The sequence below is a fragment of the Triturus cristatus genome, chromosome 3_1 (assembly GCF_964204655.1).
Source record: "Triturus cristatus chromosome 3_1, aTriCri1.1, whole genome shotgun sequence".
Classification (NCBI taxonomy): Eukaryota; Metazoa; Chordata; class Amphibia; order Caudata; family Salamandridae; genus Triturus; species Triturus cristatus.
Genome location: NC_140583.1, coordinates 44,285,356 through 44,304,302, shown reverse-complemented (window position 1 = coordinate 44,304,302; position 18,947 = coordinate 44,285,356). Strand labels below are relative to the sequence as shown.

Here is an 18,947-nt window from a genome sequence, read left to right as displayed (position 1 = left end):
AACCTATAACCCTTTTAACTCTCGACTCAGTGCTATGTCCCTCAGAGTACTAGTCTCAGGGCCACAAACGTCTTAATTCTAGGCTCAGTGTTATAACCCTCTTCTAGATTCTATGATATAACCCTCAACTCTATGCTCGGTGATTTAACCCTTCTACTTCTAGATTCAATGACATAACCTTCCTGATTCTACAGTCAGTGTTTTCACCCTCCTAGACTCGGGCTAGGATCTTTAGTCATCCCTCCCTTGTGTAGGAGGCTTGGACTCATGACAGGTGAAGTCATTTGGTGGAGAAGGAAAGGGCTGATGTAGACTGACTAGAAAGAATGCTCAGTTTATCCAGCTATGGAGAGGTAAAGAAAATAGATACAATTGGTCAGTCCTAGTTACCCTTCAATGATCCGGTGTAAGCAGAATAAAAGCAATACTAAGTGCTGAGGGGTTGCTCCTGTCTGTGCACTGTAAGAGTTGGCTTGGTGGAACATTACATGAGAAGCTACCAATGCCTTAAAAACGTGTAAGGAACTAGTATCCAACATCCTCGCTCAAGAACCCTGCTAACTCGACCCTGAGACCTTTGTGCACTTTATCTACAATGGAACTGCTTCCTTATATTTCATGTTATGTTATGTTCTATTGATTTGTATAGCATGCTAATCACCCGAGAGGGTATCCAGGCACTTCCTGATAGTTCTAGAGATCAGTGTTGGAAAATAAATACTGGGCCTATATCATTTTGCACATTGGTTTCTGAATCCCAATGTACACAGTCTGAATCCATGTGATTCGCCTCACGTGACCGTTTTGCCATTGCACGCCTCAAGTTAGAAGTTGTGGCGTTTTCCCTTTCCAGACGCAACGGCCCTAGGCTCTAGCCGGCAGCAGGGTTTGGTTCCGGTTTTACCACTTTGAGCTTTTGCCTGCTGTGAGGACTGAGCTTCAAGCAAGGCAAACCGGAGCATGATGGATGCTCCAGAGATGTATTTGAAGTTGGGGTTATTTGCAATCAGCTCAAAGATCACAGAGGTCAGCAACCGGCGGGTGATAATCTCCTCCACGCTCCGGCATCTAATCGTCAGGTCTCCGTCTCTCAATTATCCTGCATCGTTCCCGTCATCACCGGGACCGCTCTTCGCCATAACAATGGATCACAGTCGGTAGAGAACTTGGTGAGCTAGCGGTAAACCAGCGGTAAACCAGCGGGGCGGAGTGGAGGTGAGTGATGTGATTCTCACTCAGACGCCATCTTGCCTCCCTCACCTAGGCACCACACTGTTGAGCTGATTGAAGATCGGTGTAGCGGGAGAATCGTGGCTGCCGGTTGCTGATCTCTGAGCTGATTGAAGAACGGTGTAGCGGGAGAATCGCGGGCCCAGAGTGACCCAAATGAAGCACGAGAAGTGGATGCCGGGGCTAGCCGAGTTCATCGCTGACAGCGGGTTGCTGGTTGCTGGTCTGGTAGAGCGCGGCTTCGGTGACAGGAGATTTTCATCCGCCGACGGCTAACTCCCGACCGCCGACTGCTGGTTGCTGGTTGCTGATCCCCGACCTGGCTGCACGGTACAACGGTACGACGGAACGTGAGTAGTGGATACCGGGCTTGGGGGAGATCAGGCTACAAGAAATGCGAAGACGGCTGGACCCTTCCTATTCATGCCAGGCCCGAAGGTTTAGTGAAATCCAGAGCCATCAGTACATGACAGTGTGGGAATCCGTCACTCGGTTTCTGTTACTACGGGCTAGAGCGAGGCTTTGTTCCTGCTGTTGGGTGAGGCTGCTCGGGAGCACAGAGTCAGAGACAGAGACAGAGAAAGGCTGTGGCAGTTATTCCATAGAGCTGATGGCTGTGAGAGGGGGTCGCGGCAGGGTGAAGTTGAGCACGATAGGCACATCCCGTAGAGAGAATGCCCCCAAGATTGAGATGGAGGCAAAGAAGACAGATAGTCGTCCCAGCAAAGGAGCCAAACAAGAAAGGAGCAAAGATAAGACGGAGACTATTAAAGATTCAAAAGTTGCAGATTTGCAAAATATGTTGCCTGGAGGGATGGCAGGGAAAAAACAAACTGCAATAACCTCCATGTTTCCCCCTATTGTTGGTAGCAAGGGGGTGGGAACGCCAGGTGTGCCATCCTGTCCGCCATCGATGGAAAGAGAATCAGATACCCAGGAAGTAATCCTCACTGAAAATCCCCAAAACCACCCTCAAGAACATATGGAGGAGGGGCGACCATCTTGGGGGTCATGCGACGAAAATACGGTCCTGGGGTCAGCCACGGGGGATCCCCAGAGAGAGAATCTCGAAATTGATATGCCAAAGGAAATTGGACTTGAGCAGCTTCACCGGACTGCCAATGAAGAGGGGGCTATTCCAAAAAAAAAAAAGTTTCATGAGGCAGGCTATCTCTCCCCAGACTCCATGGAAAATTTTTATTCCTTAAATGAGGAATCGGCAGAATCGGCAGAATCAGTAGACTCAGAATCTGGGCTTTCCGGCAGCAGTGATGAGATGGAAGAGGATACCTCTGCAAGTAACCCCAGTCAACCGGAAGAAAAAAAGATACAGAAGAGAACCAAACGGGGGTCAGAAGGGAAGAGACGTAGCCACAAGAAAAACACAGATGAAGAAGGGGAGCTCGGATGGGATTATTCAGCAACTCCAATGCTACTCCTTAATAGTCCTAAAGGGGCCGAAAAATATCCAAAAAAACAGCAGCCCGATCAGAGGATACAAACGGTCCGAGATGAAATCCCAGAACCCTCCTTGTCAATGATTCTGCAGTCATTAAAGTCCTTTCAGGATGAGATAAAGACCGAAAATCGTCAAGCACGGCTTGCCTCAAAGAAACTACAAGGCACTATGCGCAAGGTCGGGAAAACCTGCACAGAGATCGCAGAGAGGTTGGGCATGGTGGAGAAACGTACAGAAGACCTAGAAAACACGGTGGATACACTAAAAAAACAGACGTCCTCACAAGACAGTATGCTAAAAGATATAATGTGGAAGCTGGAGGAAGCAGAAAATCGCCAGCGCCGGAATAACCTGAGACTGTTGGGAATTCCGGAAAATATTGAAGGAGAGGATATCAGGGGGTTCACAATTAACTTATTGAAAAATTCATTACCAGAACTAACACATTGGGACTGGGATAAGGAAGTTCAACGGGTGCATAGGTTTCCCCTGTCACCCCCCAAGCGCACTGCAAATACACAAGGATATCCACGTGTGATTCTAATATATTTTGGAAACTTTTTACTCCGACAGGCCGTTTATGATCTGGCCAGACCTAACATGAAAAGGAAGGGGCAACATTTTTCCTATTTTGCTAAACCGGACTTTGCACATGCCACTGTGGAAAGGAGATGGAGACTCAGGCAGCTCATAACCCCTTTTCAAAAAATCGGTGCATCAGCTTTTCTACAAAACCCGGCTAAATTAAAAATTATTCATCAAGGACGGAACTTTTTTTTTACATCCGAAATACAGGCACAGAAAATGTTAGATGAGATTATCGCAGGAGAGAAGAAATCTACTGAGACTAAATGAGAGAATCGAACAATAACTAATTTCCCTCCTTTACATATAAACTGGATTGAGCATATGGTAGAGTAGCGGGAGGATGGAGGGAGTGGGGGGGAATTCAGACGCTATCACACAAGCTCAGGATTGAGCTTGACTGCCTCAAGAGGGGTGGGGGGGGGGTGGGTGGAGGGAATGAATTCACTGTTCGGTGGTGGGGGGGTGTCAGGGGTATAAGTATTCAACAGATATAAAGCATGTAATCAGGATAAACAGAATGTGGGGTATTAAACAGTATAAAGGTCAAGCTGAGTATGAATGGTACAAAGGGAAGAGAAGATCAGGGAAGATCAAGGAAGGGGGGCATAGAATTTTAAATGGCTAAATTAAAAATTCTGTCTATTAATATTTGTGGCCTTAATGACCCGAAAAAAAGACAAAGAGTGGCGGTGGGGATAAGAGCAACAGGGGCTGATATTATCTGTCTCCAAGAGACACACATGGAAGGGTCGCAACAACATCTTCTTAAAACTCTAGGATATAGGGTGGTTATTGCCACTACGCAAGCGACAAAAACACGGGGGGTAGCCATTCTCGCTACAGGGAGGGGAATGCAATTTGTCAGATCTGCAGCCGATAAATATGGTAGATGGACAATCGCGGAGTGTCAACTCAACAATGGGAAAAAATTAACTATATGCTCTATATATGGTAATGTTATAGATGACCCAGCTGTATTTGAATATATTACTAATGAACTAACCCACTGGCCACTTCCGCTGATTGTGTGTGGAGATTTTAATTTGAATTTGCCATGTGATTGGTCATTAGAGCCTGGATTTATATATAAAGGGAGAAAACCTAAGGTATATCAGGCCCTTAAAGAATTATGTAACACACACGGTTTGAGGGACTGTTGGCAAGTAAAACACCCCAAAGATCCAGGCTATACCTTTTTCTCCAATCCACATACTAAATTTGCCAGATTAGACTATGTGTTTGTAACTAACGCCATAATCTCAAACTGTATAATAGATAAATTACCACGAGTTTTATCCGATCATAATCCCCTAATTATGAGTTTTGACACCGGAAAAAGGAATGATGAACAGAATATGTGGACATTCGAAAGGGCGTTACTTTTAAATAAGGAGTATTGTCTACATATAAATAAGTGGATACCTGAATTTTTGGGGGATAACCTGGGTAGTACCTCAATAACGATAGTTTGGGATACTCTCAAGGCAGGAATTAGAGGAGAAACTCTACGGTTTTCTTTAAAACATAACCAGGAGGCTAAATTAAAAATGGGGATGCTACAAAAAAAGCTGGCTGAAGTAGAGGAGGGACTGATAAGGGTGGTACAAGAAGGCCAGAATACACTCCAGAATATCGAGGGGGCACTGAGTAGGGTAGCGTTGGCTAAAAATAACATCATCGACATATTTATGGAAAAGGCGATGTGTAAAGTTGCAATGAATAGGGAGAATATGTATGAGCTGAGCGAACAAGTGGGGCATCAACTAGCAGTGCGTACAAGACAACAAAATACAGCCAATACGATTATGGAGATTAGAGACCCAAAATATGGCCTTAGAACTGACCCTAAAGAGATAAGAGCTGCATTCCAGAGCTATTACCAAGAATTATATGAGGAAAGCTATGTTCAACAGAAAGAGATTGAGGAATATCTCGATCAGACATCAAAACCAAAGTTGTCACAAGAGGATCGGGCCAGTCTGGATGTAACACCACTATGGGAGGAAATATTACTGTCAATAAACAGCTTAGCTATAGGGAAGGCAGCCGGGTTGGATGGTATACCAGCAGAGTTTTACGTTAAATTCCATAAATCATTAAAAGGGATCTTAAGTGACTTATTCAAACACATTTTTCAGGGTGGACATCCCCCGGGATCCTGGGCTCGTGCCAAAATTGTAGTTTTTTTGAAGAAAAATAAAGACGCGGCAGAACTTGGATCCTATCGCCCCATTACTCTAATAAATTGCGACTCCAAAATATATGCAAAATTACTCGCCAGCAGATTGGCACCAATCATTTACAAAATCGTATCAAACCGACAACATGGATTTATCCCGGGAAGATCTACCACCGACCATGTACAGAGAGTGATCACACTGTTTGACATTACCGAGATAGCAGGGGACCCTATGGCACTTATATTATTAGACGCAGAGAAAGCCTTTGATAGGGTCTCCTGGCGATATCTTTGGCCAGCAATGTCGAAGTGCGGTATAGGGGAATCGTTTATTCAAGCTATTCAAATGTTATATATAAATCCAGAAGCAGTAGTAATGGTGAATGGGGCAGTATCTGGAAAAATAGATATAACCAGAGGGACAAGGCAGGGATGCCCATGCTCCCCCCTATTATTCGCAATTTTTATTGATTCCTTTATCCATAGACTTGAAAATAATCAGGCAATCACACCAATAAAGACCACAAATGGCGATACAAAGACCTTAGCCTATGCAGATGATATTGCGCTGGTTACAAGTGACCCAGGCACAGCAATTAATGCAATGGAAGAGGAGGCTAAAAACTTTGGGAAGGTATCCGGTTATAAGTTGAATCAGGATAAAACCCAGATAGTTCTTAATGATAAATCCGTGAGCAACGACGATAGGGTGGTAGAGAGTGCTATCTATCTGGGGGTAAATATAACGGCTAATCTGGAAAATCTGGTGAAGATTAATCTTGATCCGCTTATAAAACAAACCGAAAAGGATCTAAATAGATTAAATAACCTGCACTTAACGATTGGAGGTAGATGCAACGCGATAAAGATGCTCTTCTTCCCAAAATTTCTATATTTTCTCAGGACAATATGCTTGGAGTTTAGACCACAAACATTTAAAATCATAGACAACATGTTTTCACGCTTCATATGGGGATATAGAAGACCTCGCAGGGTGCTTAGATACATCTTTCTTCCGAAAGAAAGAGGCGGCCTCGCCCTGCCCAACCTCAGAGTATATTGGTGGGCCACAATCCTGAAATACTGTAAAGTACTATTAATTTCTAATAGGGATAACAGGCCAAACAGGGATATACCAACACCACAAGAGCTAATCTTGGGCAATGAGGCTAGCGGGTACTTATGGCGACATATACACAACTGCTACTTTAAAAGAGTACGATTCAAAACCTTAGCAGGCATACATATCGCCTGGAATAATATGCGTAAATTGCTCGGAATCGGAAGGTTTTCCTATTATACTCCTTTATTGGAAAACAGTAATCTCCCAGAGATCTTTAACGACAACTATATGAATAACTGGCTAAATGCTGGGATCACTCAAATTGGTTGCTTCTATTCATCATCGGGGTTCAAATCATTCGAAGATTTAAGAAATGAGTACATGCTAGAACATAGAGACTTCTTTAAATTTCTTCAGGTTAGAGATTTTTTGATAAAGAAAGGGGGTGGACGTTCAAAATTTCAGAGAATACAGACCGTTGAAATAATAAAGGGAAATAAAGCAATAAAGATCGGTGAAATCTATGATAGCTTGGTTACCGTATTCCCCGATGACATGAATAAATTTGTCGCAAATTGGCAGGAAAAACTGGGGACAACAACAGAGTCATGTGTGAGATCGTACGAATTATTTCAATCTATTCTAATGTCAGCAAGATTGCAAGCCCAATATTATAAAACGTTTTTTCAATTATACTATACACCAAATAAGATAGCCAAATGGGGCTCGGGTAAAGGTACAGAATGCCCACGATGCTCATTGTATGAGGCCGACATTGTACATATATTTGCAACCTGTGACACATTACAAGGCCTGATTAGAGATATTTCTGGCTTTTTATCCGAAATCTTCAATGTAGGAATTGAAATTACAACAGGAGAAATAATGCTAGGTATAGATGGCAATATTCGACCAAATAACATGCAAGGGCTGATATTTATATCTATGGCAATCCTTAGAATATGTCTGGCATCGGTCTGGTTGGACCCAAACCCACCCGTTTTTCAACAGTGGCGGGCCCAATTATTGGCTTCTTATAGTCTCGAGATAGCTATCTATAGAAGGAAGGGGCGGAATAAAAAGAAACTAGGGCTAGGTATCTGGGATCCCTTGATGCAGTGGATGCAAAACCTTGAGTCATGAGAGATGTTAAACTATCCAAAATATGAAATGCAAATGAAAGGCTGTAATTATACACGGCCATAATATAATTGTTTGACGGTGGAAGTATAATGTAATACTTATGTTATTATTAGCTTACCTGATTCATGCATGTACAAAGAATATTAATGCTCAGGATAGGGTGGGGGGTGGATAAGGAAGGGATGTATGTATATGGAAAAATGCAAGAATAAAAATATTTAAAAAAAAAAAAATGAAGTTGGGGTTATTTGCAACCCATTTGGATAAGAGTCCTTGCCTCTAGTGGTAGACCTGTGGCACCTCTCAACTCCTACATATTTTCTTGCGTCCTTTTGATTTAAGAACAGCTCCAGGTTTCCTTTATTTACATTGGTACAGTGCTTTTTTTCCTTTACCAATGTCCTGATGAGGCTCAAACCATTGGGCCGAAACGCATCGACCTTACAGAACAGAGGCATCTGACTGACCATTATTGCATATGTTAGAACTCAACACACATGTTTGGACTTTGTCAAGGGACGAACTGTTCCATCCAGGATGTATTGGAATACCTCTAACACGGATTGCTTATGAACTATCATTTCTGTTCTGCAACTGATTTGTATAATGAGTGGGTAGGAAGGAATAGTAGATTTGTAATACAATATTTTGGGAATGTTTTGCTTTCATATATGTATTTCTAATATAAACAACTTTTGATACCCTAGTTTGGAGTTGGTTCGTGAGCTCACAATCGTGCTAATAGATATATGGTTGGGACTAAGTTACCCAAAGGTAGACATTCATTTATTTTCTCTCTACGTTATTCCTGTATAATTATTTCCCCTACATAATTTTGTTGCTTTTTCATCTAAGAAGGAAGTGGCATGAAAGAATCATGACGGGAACATTATGGACGGACATGTATCAATGCTGTGCAAACACAGTGTGCACCACAAAGGAGAGGTTTCCTTTCACAAAGTAGGAATTGACCCTCACAGGCAGCTTGCACTTTGTGAATGAGACATGCAAGTATTGGGGAGAGGGGAGGGAGGGCTGACAGTGGTTCAGAAGACTGCTGCCTGCATCTCCTGATGCCAATTTGCATCATGCCAACCATTTTTGAAAAACATAAAAGCTCCTGGATTTTAGGTGATAGAGGAGTCTATGTCTCGTGAGCCTCACAGATCTCAACCCCTGCGTTTGCAGGCGTTTTGTAGGGGTTCCCAAGTGGATTCCTCCCTTAATATTAACATTAATAGAACAGAGAGTCTTAGAATTCTATTGGATATTTTGCACTATATTGGATTAGTAAATCTGACAGTGCAAGCGTGCTCAGTTTGCAATAGAGATGCTGCACAAAGGCAATGATTAGTACATAGAGCACTTAGTACTGCGGTGTTCTCTGTGTTGGTGTGTGCCTTGCTTTGCAGCCCCTAATAAAGTTATAAAAAACAGAAATATGAATAGCTTTATAACTCGATTGTACTGCACTACATATGATTGTACTGCACTACCTATGATTGTACTGCACTACACATGATTGTACTGCACTACCTATGATTGTACTGCACTACCTATGATTGTACTGCACTACCTATGATTGTACTGCACTACCTATGATAGTACTGCGCTACCTATGATTGTGCTGCACTACCTATGATTGTACTGCACTACCTATGATTGTACTGCACTACCTATGATTGTACTGCACTACCTATGATTGTACTGCACTACCTATGATTGTACTGCACTACCTATGATAGTACTGCGCTACCTATGATTGTACTGCACTACCTATGATTGTACTGCACTACCTATTGTTTGTAAGAGCAGGTTACATGCAACCAATGTTATGCTTGTGGCAACCAATGCTCTGCTTGTCCTATTTCACATGTTTATGGTTGTGTCAGACTCTCATCTTTGTCTGGTTTGTAATTTGTATCATTAGGTTTTTGTGTTTGGTGTCTTGCTTATTACAACCAATGGCCAGTTTCTTCTATTTACTATTTGTCTGATTGGATTTTGCAAACAGTGCTCTACTTGCCCATCAGGTATGTCTTCTTCCTACAGAATCAGCCAACTGTTTGCCCACGTGTTAAGCCCAGTGTGCCAGTTATACTACTTAAGGGTATTGCTAGAAAGAGGGGGACAAATGAGAGTCAGCTTGTGGGGCACAGGCTTGCATGCTGTGAGATGATTGAAAGAACACATGGTGCAGTAGCTAAGAAAACTGAAGAGTAAGGCAAAACGTTGTAATCTTTTTCTTTGCTGTAACCTGGGAGAGTTGCAAACCTGATTTATTTGTTTATTTTGTTTATTTCTGGAGCACAACATTCATCCCCAAATAGATATCACAGCGTAAAAACGTCTGGTACCTTGCAACCTGCCTCACACTCAGTTATGGGGGAAATAGCTAGGTCTTCAATCTCTTCCAGAAAGTAGCATGGTCCAAGGTCTGACGAAGATAAGGAAGCAGTGAATTCCAGAGCACAGCAGCCAAATGGGTTAAAGAGTGGCCAACCATTCTGGTTTTTCAGATGCGTTTAGTGTTAACCAACGCTAAATTAACCAAGGAAAGAGCTTGTAAAAGTTTATAGAAAGCCACTCGACTGCACAGAATAGTCAGTCCAGCGTCATATAAGGGTTTGTGGACATGACATACCAGCTTGAATTTATCTCTCTTAAGAACAGGCAGCCAATGAGGTGAGTTTTGGCAGAGAGATGCTGAGCTGCTTTGGGCCCTGTTACAGGTGAGTCTGGCTGCAGCATTTTGAATGGACTGCAGACAGTTAAATAGAAAAGCAGCCATTCCAAAATATAGAGCATTGTCATAATCCAGCTTGTTCACAATCAGTATTTGGATTACTGTCCTTCATCATTCCACTGGAATCCAGTGAAAGATATTACACAAATGTGTAAGGAGACCAAAGCATTTGCCACAGGTGGGATTTACCTGGTCTTGATTGGAAAGGGAAACTCCCAAAGCAGAAGCATGGGAAGATCCAGAACCACAGAGTCTTTTCTGCTCTCCTTGGTTCTGGTACAGTGCCCTTGAGAATTCCCATAGAAGCCCATGCTCCGATGTGAACATGGGCTTCTATTGGAATTCTCTGCGGCATATTATCAAGCCCATTATCGCCGCTTTAGCTGCAGTTTTCTGCCGCTAAAGCGGCGATAATTTTAACGCCGTGCTTGATAATATGTCCCATAGTTTGGGTATCTCGCTGGTATCGGGTAAGGGGTGAATTGCTTTATAATGTTATTGGTCAGGTATACAGGTTGGTAAAAATAACCCCATGGGCGGGAAGATATTTCACTCTCAAGGGTATTTGGTGTCCCAGTCCTATTTAGAACTGTCTCTACCAGTCGTAGTGTTTTAAAAGTTAGAACTACGCAGTCACCACTCGATGTTTTTTTACCTTTCCCCACCCATTTCACTCTCCTGGCCATTTTAAAGTCATTGAATAGATGGTCAACTAGGCCCGATCGAACACCCAGCTAGTTAAAAGACTTATTTCTTAATGCAACCCAACTCTCCGTACTGTTGAGAGGTAATGGAGGAACATTGATCAGAACTACCACATATGGAGTGGCGGCCGGTGGGAGATCTAACCGATCAGATCTATCCTCTATAAGCTCTCCTGGTTGGTTACTGGCAGCAGGGGTAACTGCTGCAGATCTGAAGTATCTTCTGTTCCTGTCCCCAGCATAAGTCACAGTTGGTTTCCTACCCACCCCTAACCTTCATCTAGCTTTTTGGATACCTTTGTGGCTAAGGACATTTGTATTTGGTCCTGCACTCTTATTCTGTGCCTCTGTATGGGCCTCAGTTTTATGTGGATGGTCTAGATTATGTGTAACATTTTGACCAGATGAGAAAATATTCAAGAGTTCTAGGCAAGAGTTAGTTCTAGTTTCTACTTTCATTAATCTGGATTGTAAGGACCCTAAAGTGTTATTCACATGTTGAAAAAGGAGTTTCAGGGCCTCTGCTAGAGCATCCAATTTTGTAATAATCAAGGGGCATATGTATCAAGCTAAATTGCGATCGCAAACGCTGAAATTCGCAGAATTTCAGCATTTACAATTGCAATTTAGCTGTGTTCAATGTATGAAACAAAATAGCCATTCACAAAAAATGGAATCGCATATTTTGCGATTCCCTATTTTGCGAATGCATTTAAGGAATCGCAAATTGCGATTCCTTAAATGCAATGTAGGAAGCACAGAAAAATTGCGAATTGGTCTTAAGGAATCGCAAATAACCCCCAACTTCAAGGTGGTGGTAATTTGCGATTTCTTTGAAAAATGCACTTTTGTGCATTTTTCAAAGTGCCATGCAGCGCACATACATGCCCTTAGGGCATGTATTTATTTTATTTGCTTATATAGGGCCTGAATCACCCCCGTAGGGGTATCTCCGCGCTTGCGGTCAAATAGGGAAAGAAGACGATGCTAAGAGAGACTTCTAGAATAAAAATGTTTTCAAGGACTTTCTAAAGCGGAGGTAGTCCGTGCATTGCCTCAGTCTTAACGGAAGCGAATTCCACTTCCAAGGGGCAAGGTATGAAAAAGCCTTCCCCCCGGTCCTAGCTTTGTAGATGCGCGGAACTTTGAGAAGTGATTTTGAGCTGGATTGCAGGTCTCTAAGGGGTGTGTAATGACACAGCTTCTCCATCAAGTATGCTAGCTCATTGCCATATACTGCCTTGTGAGTAATGCAGCAGAACTTAAATACTATTCGCTTGCGCACCGGGAGCCAGTGCAGTTTCCGCAGTCGCAAGTTTGATGGAGATCTGTAGAGGGCGTTCAATACCAGACGTGCTGCTGTGTTCTGCACCACCTGCAAACGATCCAGCGCAGCCTCATTGACTGATATCAGTAGGGCATTACAATACTCAAGTCGACTTATGACAAGAGACTGGACAAGGGTCTTCCGTGTGTGATCAGGAAGAAATGGAAACACACGCCTCAAAAGGCTTAATACATGAAAGAAAGAGCTGACCATTTGAGACACTTGCTCCTTCATGTTTAATCTCTGTTCGATGCGCACCCCAAGATTCTTTACTGATGCCTTCGGGGCAGGGAGGGCGCCTAGCTCCCTGGGCCACCATTCTGGTATCCACAACATGGTGGCTTCTCTGAAAAACATAATCTCCAGTTTTTCCAGCATTTAGTTGGAGATAGTTGGTACTCATCCATTGAGATATTGCTAACATGCCGGCAGAGAAGTTAGTCTGAGCTGTAGTAGAGTGTTTATCAAAGGAGAAGGTAAGCTGGGTATCATCCGCATAAGATATTGGGACAAATCCAAATGTCCTCATAAGGTTGGCCAAGGGAGCAGTGTAGATATTGAATAAAGTAGGGCTGAAACAAGATCCCTGTGGTACTCCCTTGGACAACTTCTTAGACTTGGACATATACGGACCCAGGCTAACTGTCTGGGAGCGGTCAGAGAGGAAGCTGGTCATCCACTGCAATGTCTTTCCTTTTAGACCGGACTCCTCTAATCTGCTGAGCAAAATTTGATGGTTTACGGTGTTGAATGCCGCCGAGAGGTCTAAAAGCACCAATAAGGTGGATTGACCTCTATCTAACAATAGCCTAATATTGTCCGTGATCGCCACTAGGGCTGTCTCCGTACTATATTTTGGCCTGAAGCCTGATTGTGACACATCCAGGCAGTTAGACGCTTCGACACAGGCTGATAGATGTATGTTGATGTGTTTTTCCAACATTTTGCTCAGGAGCGGAAGGAGAGATATGGGTCGCAGGTTAGATAGATCTTTCATGGAGGCCTTGGTGTTTTTACGTAGTGGGATGACCTGTGCTGCCTTCCATTCTATAGGTAGATGACCTTCCTTTAGTGATGCATTCAAAAGGGAGCAGATAGGGGCAGATAGTTGTTTTGAGAGGCTCGCCGATATTTTGGCTGGTACAACATCAATGGGAGAGCCAGATCTGACGGTATGTAATAAGGCTTCCACCTCTTCACGAGTCAGAGGAGGGAAGCTCGTCAAAGGTGTCCACTTTATGTCTGAAAGATGTTCATGAGTTATGGCTGGACTCAACTTGCTGGCTGTAATGATTTTATCATAGATAGCCTCTATTTTCTGTTCAAAATAGTCCCCGATCGTGTCACATAAGGCTTGAAAGGGAGGTTCCTCCAGATCACACGCTTTAGGATTTGTAAAGGTCTTAAGGATATGGTACAATACTTTTGGGGCACTCCCGGCCTGGGTTAACAGCAATGCGATGAAAGTCTTCCTAGCGATTTTAATATTTTTGTGGTATTGGGCCAGTGTAATCTTGTATTTTTCTTTATCACCAATATCGTGGGACCGTCTCCACCGCCTCTCAAGGTTTTTACAGTTTCCTTTTTCTGTGCGTAATTCCACGGTAAACCAAGCTGCTTGAACTTGTCTTGACTTGCCCATAGAGGTTTTCAAAAGTGCAAGTTGATCAATAGCAGCTTTTGCCAAAGCATTAAAACGAACTGGCCCTTCCTCTACCTTTTCATGTTCCCCATCCCATGGGGTAGGAAAAACAGCTGAAAAGGCTTCAGGGGTGACTTTATGCCACTGTCTAAATGAATAGTTAGAGACAGAGCCCGACTTTTGCATATCTCTGGGTCCCCAAATCTTAAAATCAATGAAAGCATGGTCTGACCAACTGATTGTCCGAGGAGATTCACAAGTATTACGGGGTGAATTTGTGAGAATAATATCCAGAGTGTGGCCAGCTGTATGAGTAGGACCATCATTGATCTTAGTTATACCTAAAGCTGTAAGGTCGGCAAGGAGAGCCATTGCTTCGGCATTATCTGCGCACTCACTGTGTATGTTAAAATCCCCAAGTAGGAGAAAAACAAAATCACACGTGCACACATACATATATCAGGGGTGCAACAGGGTGTCCTTTTGGCACCCTTGCAACCTCGAAATTGCATTCTCAATTTGCGATACTCTAATTGGTAATCGCAAATTGAGAATGTCTTCCCATTCATTCCTATGGGCCTCCTAGCCCCTTGGAATGAATGGGAAGGTATTCCTTATTTGTGAATCTCAATTTCCGATTCGCAAACATTTTTGAAAATTCTACGTACATTGCATTTTGAGATTCTCTAATTGAGATTTTCTAAAAACCGCAATTTGAGAATTACAAAAATCTTTTTTGATAAATATGCCCCCAAATTATTAGTGTCTAATTCGGTCACTACCTAATTATTTTCAGTTTGAGGCGGACCGAGTATTTGAGTATTTTTCCTCTAGTTCAGGGTTATTTCTCTGCTATGGCAGATATTTACTGGACGATTTCAAGTTTTTCTAGCCCTCTTCGATGGGGGTGGTGTGTTAGGGGCCGATTCACAGAACTAATCTGAGACAAAATCCTAAACTTACTACTTTTGGTATTCACAGAAGGCGTTTAGTAGTAGTAAAGTTAGGATTTTGACTTAAGTTTCACTTAAGACAGACTTAAGACAGACTTAAGATAAAATCCTAACTTTACTACTACTATATGCCTTCTGTGAATACCAAAAGTAGTAAGTTTAGGATTTTGTCTCAGATTACTTCTGTGAATTGTCCCCTAAAGGTTTCGATGGTGAAATACTTTCAGGATGCAACCATTTGTCCCGTTTGTCCCACTGTCCTTTTCCTGGCGATTATCCGTTCTCTGGCCCTTATTTACACTAGATTTTAGTAAGCTTTCAGAACCATTTATAGGTACCCAGGCCATTGTTATTGGGGCCGTCTCGCAGACCCCATTTGGTAAAAAGGATTCTTCTATGGTTGATATTTGCCTTTAAACTTTAAATTGCCCCCATGGCTCCTGTGATATACTTTAAAAGTGATCATTGGGACTTATCCGGAGAACGAGTTTTACTCTCAGTTGCTTGGTGCTTCCTCTTAACCATGGTCAAGGAAGGATGAAATTCACAGTTCTTATTATCTTCCTAGGTGGCTATTAGCTTCTCTTCCCTTGAATTACGACCATTTACGTCCATTCATGATACCAAATTCCCACAGGTAGATCCAAACCATGAGGGTTCACAAACGATTTTGAGGGCCCAATAAGAGTACCTCAGTTCCAGATGTCCCGGTATCGCTGCCCTGGTATTGCTGTTTCCGGAGTCCACTGACTGATTCCAATCCAGACCTTATGCGGCTTGGCAGAGACACCACTGGTTTCAGTTACATAAGCACATTGCCTCTCTTTACAGGCCCTAATTGGGGGGTCTAGTTTATGAAAAACTATGCCGCAGACCTGTATTTTCACATTCAAAGAGGGGTAGCCCTGCCTTTCCTCCCCCTGTCGCTGGACAGGCACAGGTCTAGCCCGCCCTCTGCCCCTGACCCACCTCCTCCTGTCGGCGGACGAGCACAGGACTAGCCCTCCCTCAGCCCGGGCTTTGCCCAGGCGCGGCCTGAGCGTGTCCCACGTTGTGGGAGGCTGTGACCAATTAAGTCGAGAGAGGCCCCTCCCTTTCTCCGCCTCAAGAAGGATGATGGCGTCTGGGGGACCAAGTCCCACCCCAGCTGGCTGGTACAAAGGAGAAAACAGTATTGATGCAGGCTGAAACTTCTGGAAGCCTGTTCTGCGCGTCTGTTGGTATTTAATTTGATTGGTTTGGGAATAAAAATTTAGTTGCTACAATGTTGTGTCTAGACAACATTCCCTGTGGGAGGTGCTTTTACTTGAGTTTTTTCTCTCCCTACTGAACTCAACCCTTCAAGAGTCTTTATAGGAATTTGTGGCTCCAGGTATCTGTGGCCAAGTTCAGATAAGAGCATCTCAGTTGTAGGTAAACATTCCATCTGCAAGATGGCTATCTTTGAGACTATAAAGTGGTATTTAACTTGCAGAGGAGACGTGATAAAGATCACAACAATGGATGGATTGGAACATGACAGTGAGGATGACTTGAGTGCAGTGAGAAAAGAAATGCAAACAAGGGCAACATTTATTTCCTCCCGGGGTTATGCAAGGCTCTCACACTTTTGCAGAATCACATCATGGTGCTTCAAACCTTCACCGAGAAGTAAAGGACAGTAGCCAGAGGTGTGCAATAGAGGCCAAGAGGGATATTATGGATCTGTGATCATGGTTCATGGTTCTCATGGACGGTTGAACATGTCCCATTATCTTAAGCCATGCTGCTTGAAGACCCTGGCCTGTGCTTTTGTCATGAGAGCTCTAATTTAAGGTTTTTTTGTGTGATGACTAAAAGGAGGACCAGTTATGGTCCATCGTTTGTAAGTATCATTGTCCTTTGTGCTAAAATGTTTTTTGTGAGATGTGGAGTTCTCTGGATTTGATTTTGAACGCCACTGGTACATGCAATAGTGACTTTAGCGTGAGTTTCTTTTGCTTATAACTTCTATTGTAGAGATGAGTTTAGCTGTGGGATTTTGCCCCAGCAATCCTTGTCACAATATTCTTCAAACAACAATCATGTGGTCCTTTACTTTGTAGGTTACCAAAGTGTGAAAAATGTACGGTAGAGTCACCCAACTAGTAAATCAAATTCATGGTTGGTACCTGAGTAGTTTTGGTAGTAATTGGTGGTTAGCTTGGCCTGTTTTTGTTGCAGTTCTAAATCTTCCAGAAAACATTCTTATATGAAACATATAATACAGTACCACACAATACAATGCAACATACCAGAACTGAACACATCTTAGCCCCTTTAGCTTTGAGCGCTCCACCACTTACCAAAGGTGTATGTAGCCTGGAAGCCTTTCTGCTGCTCTGAACTGTCACTGCGGAACAGGAGCAGCAATGAGTTCCCACTGGACACCACTGATGGGACTGGACCAGATCCACAATATCGGCCAATCAGTGGGTCCTTGTTTGTGAGGCCATTGAAGATGACGAGGTAGTCTGCGCGGCAGGTGGCCATGCTGGGCTCCAAGTCAAAGTCAGTGAATGTCAATGAAATCTACAAAATGAGACACAGAAGAAAAGAGGGGTCTTATGCAGGAGTAATGTTGTGTCCTCACAATCTTCTACCACTTGACGTGGTATAATAGGCTCTTCCAGTTCAATAGTAAAGAGTAGGTTGTACTACTGACCTTGTGCCCTGATGGGGCCGAGATGTAGTATCCACAGTCCAAACTGGCTGGGTAGTTCCGAGGATAGTTTTCTGATGTGACGGTCCCTGGTGAAGTGCTGTATGCGTGGGCACAAACAACTAGAAAGCAAAGAGAGACACACCGTCAAACATCCAGACACCTCTACGTGCAATCACCAGCTTTGTTCCAGGAACGCCGGTTTGTTCCAAACACTCTAGCAACATGCAGCGATGATTCACTAGTGCTTGTAAGAAGTGCAAATATTCATTCATCCATTCATACCCTCCAAACCTATATTTGATCAGGATTACAGGCGGCACAGTGCTCTTTGGTGGCAGCAGTGGCAGGCATTGGCGACTCACAAGAAGGGCAGCATGTCAGAATATCTTTGACTAAACTACTGAATGACATTTTTATTGTGTCTTGAATATTGTTTACAAGCATTTCATCCAATTGAGCAGATTTTCTATTATGAGCTCCAATGTGGAAATATTTTAGTAATTCCATTAAGAAGCTGTATTTATGACAGACGATATTCTGCAAGAGATACTCTGGTATCAGACCCATGACCAGTAACATACACATATACATTCCATACATGTAAATTCCATCATGTTTCATAATGATACCTTATTTCTGAATGGGCACTTTGCCTCGGTGATCACTTCCCTTCTCCTCCTTAGTGCTTTTGACCTCTGTCCTTACTGACAGTAGTTTCTCGTCTGCTTTTATGATCCAGAGGCCCATTTTTGGTAGATTTAGATGCTAATTTTATATCACATGTATATGTTCATTTAATGAAAACAGTTTATGAAGCTATAGCTAGAGCCAATGCTATCACAATGTGTTTTGAAGTGATTCAAATATTATTCTATGAAGGTGACATAAGCTAGTGTTCCATTCAAGCAGCCAATCACCTAGTGACTAAGAGATAAAAACAGAAAGTCTCCTACTGTTCTGGTAGTAGGCGTTAAACCCGCTGGCAGAGATGGCTCCATTGGTAACAAACCGCAGCAGCATGACATTTGTCGAAGACACCACTGGGGGCACACTTCCTCTCCCACAGGCTCTATTCAGTAGGACAGGGGAGTCTTTGGTCATCCCATCATAAACCATGACATAATCAGACTCACAGTTGGGAGAGGATTCAATATCAAAAGCGTTAAATGTGAGCAAAATCTGGAAGAGAAGGGAGAGAAGTGTCTTGACACCAGGGCACCGTCCTTGAGT

General features: G+C 43.1%; 1 protein-coding gene across 2 annotated transcripts in view; it reads right to left on the bottom strand.

Moving 5' to 3' along the window:
• The window catches only part of LOC146859662 (astacin-like metalloendopeptidase), a 298,576-nt gene that overhangs the window by 3,768 nt on the left and 275,861 nt on the right, over nucleotides 1-18,947 (bottom strand). For both annotated transcript variants that reach the window (XM_085646722.1, XM_085646721.1), the window contains exons 10-12: nucleotides 18,671-18,896; nucleotides 17,718-17,836; nucleotides 17,359-17,584 (exon numbers count right to left, since the gene is read on the bottom strand). In XM_085646722.1, coding sequence (XP_085502848.1) covers nucleotides 17,359-17,584; nucleotides 17,718-17,836; nucleotides 18,671-18,896 — 571 coding nt within the window. The remainder of the gene's footprint in view (nucleotides 1-17,358; nucleotides 17,585-17,717; nucleotides 17,837-18,670; nucleotides 18,897-18,947) is intronic.